Source organism: Thalassophryne amazonica, chromosome 6 (assembly GCF_902500255.1).
Source record: "Thalassophryne amazonica chromosome 6, fThaAma1.1, whole genome shotgun sequence".
NCBI lineage: Eukaryota > Metazoa > Chordata > Actinopteri > Batrachoidiformes > Batrachoididae > Thalassophryne > Thalassophryne amazonica.
In genome coordinates, this window is record NC_047108.1 from 91,419,357 (window position 1) to 91,428,222 (window position 8,866).

Consider the following 8,866-nt stretch of genomic DNA (forward strand, 5'->3'; position numbering starts at 1 on the left):
ATCAATTATTATATGATTTACCAACAGGGACTTAGAAGAGAGACCTAATGTTTAATAGACCACATTTAACTGTTTTAGTCTGTGGTGCAGTTGAAGGTGCTATATTATTTTTTCTTTTTGAATTTTTATGCTTAAATAGATTTTTGCTGGTTATTGGTAGTCTGGGAGCAGGCACCGTCTCTACGGGGATGGGGTAATGAGGGGATGGCAGGGGGAGAGAAGCTGCAGAGAGGTGTGTGGACTACAACTCTGCTTCCTGGTCCCAACCCTGGATAGTCACGGTTTGGAGGATTTAAGAAAATTGGCCAGATTTCTAGAAATGAGAGCTGCTCCCATCCAAAGTGGGATGGATGCCGTCTCTCCTAACAAGACCAGGTTTTCCCCAGAAGCTTTGCCAATTATCTATGAAGCCCACCTCATTTTTTGGACACCACTCAGACAGCCAGCAATTCAAGGAGAACATGCGGCTAAACATGTCACTCCCCTCCGATTGGGGAGGGGCCCAGAGAAAACTACAGAGTCCGACATTGTTTTTGCAAAGTTCACACCAATTTAATGTTAATTTTAGTGACCTCCGATTGGCGTAACCGGGTGTCATTACTGCCGACGTGAATTACAATCTTACCAAATTTACGCTTAGCCTTAGCCAGCAGTTTCAAATTTCCTTCAATGTCGCCTGCTCTGGCCCCCGGAAGACAATTGACTATGGTTGCTGGTGTCGCTAACTTCACATTTCTCAAAACAGAGTCGCCAATAACCAGAGTTTGATCCTCGGTGGGTGTGTCGTCAAGTGGGGAAAAACGGTTAGAGATGTGAATGGGTTGGCGGTGTACACGGGGCTTCTGTTTAGGGCTACGCTTCCTCCTCACAGTCACCCAGTCAGCCTGCTTTCCCGGCTGCTCGGGATCTGCCAGGGGGTAACTAACGGCGGCTAAGCTACCTTGGTCCGCACCGACTACAGGGGCCTGGCTAGCTGTAGAATTTTCCACGGTGCGGAGCCGAGTCTCCAATTCGCCCAGCCTGGCCTCCAAAGCTACGAATAAGCTACACTTATTACAAGTACCGTTACTGCTAAGGAGGGCGAGGAATAACTAAACATTTCACACCCAGAGCAGAAAAGTGCGGGAGAGACAGGAGAAGCCGCCATGGTAAATCGGCTAAGAGCTAGTAGCTACGCTAAGCTAGCGGATTCCTAAAAACACGCAAAGTGAATAATGTGTAAATAATTTAGAGGTGATTCAGCAGAAGGAGTGCTTTAGTTAAGGCACATAAAGATTACACTGGGAAACAAATCGTAATCTAGGTAACTAGATCAATCTAACTGCGCAGATTAAACAGCTAACAGATACAGCAAAACACCGCTGTGCTCCGGAACAGGAAGTGATACAATACCGCAGTGAGAGCCAACCACCAGTAGAGGCAAGAAAGACAACAAAGCAAAGTGCAGTACACCTGAATGCAGTTTTGGTGCACATGCAAAGTCCAGTGCACCTTTTCTTACAGTAACAGTAGTTTTTATTCATGGCATGATTTTGATGCTCCAGGGATGTGGGCCAAAGAAGCTGCCACCCAGTTCTTTCCTTGTTCTAGTCCTAGTCAGATGGTTCTGGCATCTCTGGATCCTTGACCAATGCCCGGTTCCCACTTTTGGTCTATTGCTTGTGCACTTCGTTTTTTCTATAGATTTTTTTGTGTGAAGAGTTTGTTTCATTAATTTCACAAAGTACTTCACATCTGAAAACAGACGTCACTGGATGCACAATTATGCTAGCGGTATCATGCTTTTCTCTTTAAATCCACAATAATTGTGGTTATCTACAACACTTAAACAATTGCAACATTTAAATTATGATCTCACTGAGATATGAGTGAGAAGCACTCAGTGGAATGTGTGTAGTTGTGCATTTTTTTTAATATTATGACTGTATTTGCAGCTCCCATGGGCAGTATCTCATCCATGGAGGTGAATGTGGACCCACTAGAGCAGATGGATCTGATGGACATCTCTGACCAGGAGGCCCTTGATGTCTTTCTTAACTCGGGCTCTAGAACAGACGCAGCCACTTTAGCATCACCACTACCAGGTGCAGTGTTTGTCATCAACAAACACTAAAACGTCTGGAATAAAAAATACAGTTGTGCTCAAAGGTTTACATACCCTAGTGATTTTGGCCTGATACCATGTACACAAGTTCACACAAACAGGTTTGAATGGCTACTAAAAGTAACCATCCTCACCTGTGATCTGTTTGCTTGTAATCAGGGTGTATGTATAAAACATGGGTGCTCAAGTTCGGTCCTCGAGATCTATCTTCCTGACACTCTTAGTTGTCTCCCTGCTCCACACACCTGAATCCAAGGCTCACTAAAAGCCTGCTAACGAGTCTTTCATTGGACTGCGGTAAACCAGAAACTAGAACATCGTAGTAGTCCAATCTAGAAGAGATAAACTCATGGATCAGGGTCTCACCATCAGCCATAGACAGGATTAGATGAATCTTCACTATATTTTGCAAGTGGAAGAAAGCAGTCCTCGTAATATTTCTAATGTGGAAGTCAAAGGACAATGTAGGATCAAAAATTTCCCCAAGGTTCCTCACTTTGTCAGTGTGATGTATGACACATGCACCTAGGCTCAGCATAAACTGGTCAAATTGATGCCAATTTTACTGGACCAAGAACCATCATTTCAGTCTTATCAGAATTTAAAAGTAGGATGTTTCTAGACATCCAACTTCTCACTGATGCAAGGAAATCTTCTAAGGATTTTATGTGAATGAGATTACCAGCAGTTATCGGCATGTATAACTGAGTATCATCAGCATAGCAGTGAAAGGTAATCCCAAAACGCTGCAATATGTGCCCAAGGGATGCTATATAAAGAGTGAAAAGAAGGGGGCCCCCAAATTTCATGTCATTAAGGTTAGAGGTAGTGTTACTGTACAAAACACAGTAAGAACACCTGGTCAAGCATGACGTCAACCATGCAAGGGCACTCCCAGTAATCCCAAAGTGATTTGTATATGATGATCACCTTATCAAATGCAGCACGAAGATCTGACAGCACCTGAACCGTCGTGGTGTCCAAATCCATTACGAACAGAGACAGCTCTCCCCACTTTAGCGAGAGCCGTCTCTGTGGAATGATATTTTCTAAAAGCAGACTGCAGTGGCTTAAAGAGATTATTCTCAGTAAGATAGTCCACGAGCTGCCGTGACACAACTTTTTCCAGAATTTTATATCAAATGATAGATTTGATATGGGCCGGAGTGTTTCAATACACTAGGGTCAAGATTAGGTTTCTGAAGTAATGGCTTAATCACTGCAGATTTGAAACATTTAGGAACAGATCCAGAAGTTAAAGAAAGATTAATAATTGCCAGCACAGTTGGCTCTAGAGTGGGCCACAGGTCCTTAAACAGTTTTGTTGGTATAGGATCAAATAAACAGGTTGTGCTTTTTGTTGATGTTACGAGTTTCATCAACATGCCTAGTGAGATACTATCAAATTCTGTAAATCTGGGTAATACCTCAGTAATGGCACCCACCTCAATAGTAGGGTGTCATGGCTGGGTTGAGGCATGCTGGGATTTAAACCTAATGTCTTCTATTTTCTTCTCAAAGTAATCCAGGAAATCTTGTGCTGTAAAAGGAGAGCAAGCTACAGGTGGTTGTCCATGAATAAGTGTTGCCACCATGTCGAACAAGAACTTTGAGTTATGCTTGTTTTTGTTGATCAAATTGGAGTAATAGGTCCACTTTGTAGCCAGTAATGCATGCTTAAAGTCTTAGATAGCATCACGCCATGCAAGGTGGAATACTTCTAATTTTGAACTACGCCATTTCCATTCTAGACCTCTTGCTTTATGCTTGAGGTCATGCAGGTAATCATTGAACCAAGCTGACTGCTTTTTGGGGGAGCGCGGTTTTAACACAGGTGGCGCAATCATGTCGAGTTTAGTTTTGAGCACTGTGTTTAAACTATCCACAAGACTGTCTACTGATTGGGTATTTGCCATATGTGAAGCTAAGACATCAGGCAGTCTAGCTTCGAGTTCAGTCTTAGTTGAGGAGTTGATGCATCGCCATAGTGATGTATAAGGTTGTTGTTCCACTAAACACGGCAGTGAAATTGTAAACTTAATAAGTGAGTTATCAGAGACCACTGATGTAAGAGGCATGATGTCAATATTCATGACAGCAATACCATGTGCGAGAACCAGATCCACGGTATTTCCACTAATGTGCGTTGAGTCCTGAATGCATTGCCGAAAACCTAATGCATCCACAATTTCCATAAATGATTTGCAGAGGGGATTAGAAGGCTTATTTATATGAACGTTAAAGTCACCAATGATCAGAATGTTATCTGCACTAGTTGACAAGTTAGAGATGAACGCACCAAATTCATCTAAGAATTCAGAATATGCGCCAGGAGGCCTATATACAGTGACAAAGGAATACGGCTGATTTTTATTCTGACCTTGGCAATGCGTAATATCCTGAGCAGAATGGATAATCAGATGCTCAACAAGTTATATTTGTGACCCCCAACAGCTAAAAGCTAAACCTAGATTTATAAAATAAGAGCAACACCCCCGCCTTGCTTCACATCATGGGGGGGGCTGACTGACTAAATGTATGTGCTCTTGGGCAGGCCTCATTTAAGGGAGACAGCTGTAGGTTTAAGCCAGGTTTTACATAGCCCAATCATATCTAATGTGATCAACAGTGCTCTTATATTAATGAGACCCAGACTAAGGACCTCAGTGGGGTTGACAGTTGAACTGTTTGAGTTTAGGGGTGGTTCCAGAGTAGCACATATAAGATGCCTAGAAGTAGGTTTAGGTTTGAGACACTCCACACGCGTTGTAGGTAGCAGACACGAAATCAGGAAACACCATTTAAATCAAATGACACCTCTTCCAAACGTAATACAAACAAACTGCAATTGATCAAAACGTTTTTTCCTCCCAAAATGAGGCATCCTGCGCTGATGTGCAGCAGCCGGCTGAGCTCAGATCAGTGGTATGTAGTGACATTCATGCCAAAATGTCTGAAAGGAAATGCTTTTGACAAAAACTACAGATTTTATTTATGTCCAGAGATCAAGGATCCAGTGACCAATTTAAAATGTTGTTGACATAAAAAAACTGTACAGCCTACTTTTAGTACACAGAAAATTCAAAAGAGGTATCGATAAGGGAATCGATAAGGAATAGGATCGATAGCGGAGTCAATAATGGCATTGATATCGATAAAATCTTAATACCCATCCCTATTTCTGAGTCATGGGGAAAGCAAAATAATTGTCACAGGATCTGTGGGAAAAGGTAACTGAAGTGTATAAAACAGGAAAGGGATATAAAAAGATATCCAAGGACCTAAGAATGACAATGTTATCATTCATATTCTCTGAAAAATGGCCAAAAAAACCCCAAAACAAAACAATCTGCCAGGTTATGTAAACTTTGAGCACAACTGTAACTGCCAACTGTTCTTCTTTGTCTTTCGGCTGTTCCCGTTAGGGGTCGCCACAGCAGATCAATCGTTTCCATCTCACCCTGTCCTCTGTATCTTCCTCTGTCACACCAACCACCTGCATGTCCTCTCAGCACATCCATGAACCTCCTCTTTGGTCTCCCTCTTCTCCTCCTGCCTGGTGGCTCCATCCTCAGCATCCTTCTCCCTATATACCCTGGGTCCCTCCTCTGCACATGTCCAAACCATCTCAATCTCGCCTCTCTGACTTTGTCTCCAAACCGTCCCACCTGAGCTGTCCCTCTGATATGTTCATTCCTAATCTTGTCCATTCTTATCACTCCCAAAGAGAATCTCAACATCTTCAGCTCTGCCACCTCCAGCTCTGCCTCCTGTCTTTTTGTTAGTGCCACTGTCTCTAAACCATACAACATAGCTGGTCTCACTACTGTTTTGTAAACTTTCCCCTTCACTCTTGCTGATATTCTTCGGTCACAATTCACTCCTGCCACCTTTCTCCACCCACTCCACCCTGCCTGCACTCTCTTCTTCACCTCTCTACCACACTCTCCATTACATTGAACAGTTGACCCCAAATATTTAAACTCATCTACTTTCACCACTACTACTCATTGTAACTGCACTATTCCACTGGGCTCCCTCTCATTCACACACATGTACTCAGTCTTGCTTCTACTGACTTTCATTCCCCTTCTCTCCAAAGCATATCTCCACTTCTCCAGACTAGACTCAACTTGCTCTCGACTCTCACTACAGATCACAATGTCATCTGCAAACATCATAGTCCATGGGGACTCCTGTCTGATCTCATCTGTCAACCTGTCCATCATCACTGCAAACAAGAAAGGACTCAGAGCTAATCCTTAGTGTAATCCCACCTCCACCTTGAATGAGTCTGTCATTCCGACTGCGCATCTCACCGCTGTCACACTAGTCTTGTACATGTCCTGCACTACCCTAACATACTTCTCTGCCACTCCAGACGTCCTCATCAATGCCACAACTCTTCTCTTGGCACCCTATCATAAGCTTTTTCTAAGTCCACAAACACACAATGTAACTCTTTCTGTTCTTCTCTGTACTTTTCCAACAGTATTCTCAGAGCAAACATTGCATCTGTAGTGTTCTTTCTCGGCATGAAACCATATTGCTGCTCACAGATCTTCACCTGTTTTCTAAGCCTAGCTTCTACTACTCTTTCCCATAACTTCATGCTGTGGCTGATCAGCTTTATGCCTCTGTAGTTACTGCAGCTCTGCACATCACCCTTGTTCTTGAAAATAGGAACCAGCACACTTCGTCTCCACTCCTCAGGCATCCTCTCACTTTCCAAGATTTTATTAAACAATCTGGTTAGAAACTCTACTGCCATCTCTCCTAGACATTTCCATGCCTCCATTGGAATGTCATCTGGACCAACTGCCTTTCCACTCTTCATCCTCTTCATAGCAGCCCTCACTTCTTCCTTGCTTCCTGATTTACTCTCACCACATCATCCAGCCTTTTCTCTCGCTCATTTTCGTTATTCATCAACTCTTCAAAATATTCCCTCCACCTTCTCAGCACACACTCCTCACTTGTCAGCACATTACCATGTGCATCTTTTACCACCCTAACCTGCTGCACATCCTTTCCAGCTCTGTCCCTTTGTCTGGCCAATCGGTACAAGTCCTTTTTTCCTTCCTTACTATTCAACGTCTTGTACAGTTCACAATATGCCTTTTCCTTTGCTTTTGCCACTTCTCTTCTCGCCTTACGCCGCATCTCCTTGTACTCCTGTCTACTTTCTTCACCTCTCCGACTATCCCAAAACTTTTTCACCAACCTCTTTCTCCTTATGCTTTCCTGTAACTGCCAACTGTTACTTGGGTAATTTGCCTGTTGACCTTTCTGCAAATGGGCTCACATGTGTTAAATTCCTTTTACATGCATCACTCAATGAAACAGGTGCAGCTGAATGAACTAACACTGGCAGAACAGGAACAAGGAGCAAGGAAGCTTGTTGACTTTAATGTATTCCACAGAAGGGGAGGATGAATATGAAGAGGATGAAGATGCCGAAGTTGTGTACCGGCGGTGTGTTCCCTTGAAGCGGCAACATGAGGTGCATCACAGCTCAAAGTCTCGAATGTCATCGACTTCTTCTGGTTCGTCTGATACCAGTCGAGGTGGAGGCGACACACCTGTGATCCAGTCGGACGATGAGGAAGTACAAGCTGACACGCTGTTGCTGACCTCCACCCCACAAAACAGGGATGATGAGACAGAGGAGGAAGAGGAGGATCGATGCCTTCTAACTTCATCTTCATAAAGACCTTCTGTCAAAAAAGTCCCTCTCAGTCCACTCCTGCAAAGTCTACTCATGAACTCCATCAAGGAAATAATGCTGTCGTTGCCATCTTCTGTTAGTCAGCCAGTTAGTTAATTAGTTAGCTACTTTGTCAACAGGATATCTCAAGAAGACGTGTAGATGTCACTTGGGTTTGGTGGTGACGTAGGCTTTGGTTCAGAGAAATGTTTGGGTACAGATCCAGATAACTGGGTGGTTCCTTTTGATCCTAATCCTGCTTTTGATATCTGATCTGTGATCCCAACTCCTTTAATCCTGTAATCAGAATTGCTGATTAGTTCAGTGATGTGGGTCACAGATCAGGATACACCCTTTGATTGTGTTTCCTTAGAATCAATGAAGACAGACAAATGGTAACAAAGACGACATCCATGATGAGATTTAAAGATCAAAGATAAGATGTGTGATTTGGATCAATGTTCAGCCCTCAGAATGTAAGATCAGGCTCAAGCGAGCATGGTCAGGGTCAAAAGATCACAATCCAAGGTCAGCAGTCAGGATCAAAGATTAAGCTAAACAATGAATAATCAGGCTCAAAGGCCAGAGAACAAATCTAAAGTTCATTGATCAGGATCAATATCACTGAAGATGAGTAATTGGGATCAAAATACGATGAATACAATCAAAGATCAACCACCAGAATCTAAGATCTGGATCAAAACCCAGTGAACAAGACCAAAGTAGAGCAATCAAGATGAAAAAAACATCAGGATTAAAAGAGGTAGCTGAGTTCAAAGGTCAGTATACAAACTAAAAGGTTTGCAACCAGGAGCAAACAACAGGATCAGATCACCAAAAAAAGTTAAGTGACCAGGAACAAAGATCAGGGATGAGAAATAACCATGTGGCAGTGAAAAAAAAATTAAAGGAAAGGAAAATGTCAACAGAGGAAAGATGGCTCTTGATGGAGATATTCGCTGTCTGAGTGCTCTTTTAAATTGAATATTAAGTGCTGTATTTGGTTTTTGCTGAATTATTTGTGGTAGTATCTCAGTCTTTTGATGGATATATGC

At 42.9% G+C, this 8,866-nt stretch overlaps 1 protein-coding gene across 1 annotated transcript; it reads left to right on the top strand.

Moving 5' to 3' along the window:
- The first annotated feature begins 1,909 nt into the window (after positions 1–1,909).
- Positions 1,910–8,036, top strand: LOC117512648 (dysbindin-like). The gene is made up of 2 exons (XM_034172797.1): positions 1,910–2,084; positions 7,528–8,036. Exons 1-2 carry the CDS (start codon positions 1,919–1,921, stop codon positions 7,812–7,814), a joined length of 453 nt encoding a protein of 150 aa, XP_034028688.1. The 5' UTR covers positions 1,910–1,918; the 3' UTR covers positions 7,815–8,036.
- The last annotated feature ends 830 nt before the right edge of the window (positions 8,037–8,866 follow it).

Excerpts from the sequence above, each read along its gene's own strand:
- LOC117512648 (XM_034172797.1), top strand. The coding sequence starts at position 1,919 with ATGACTGTATTTGCAGCTCCCATGGGCAGTATCTCATCCATGGAGGTG. Across the intron at positions 2,085-7,527 it reads TTTAGCATCACCACTACCAG|AAGGGGAGGATGAATATGAA; the intron begins GTGCAGTGTTTG and ends TGTATTCCACAG.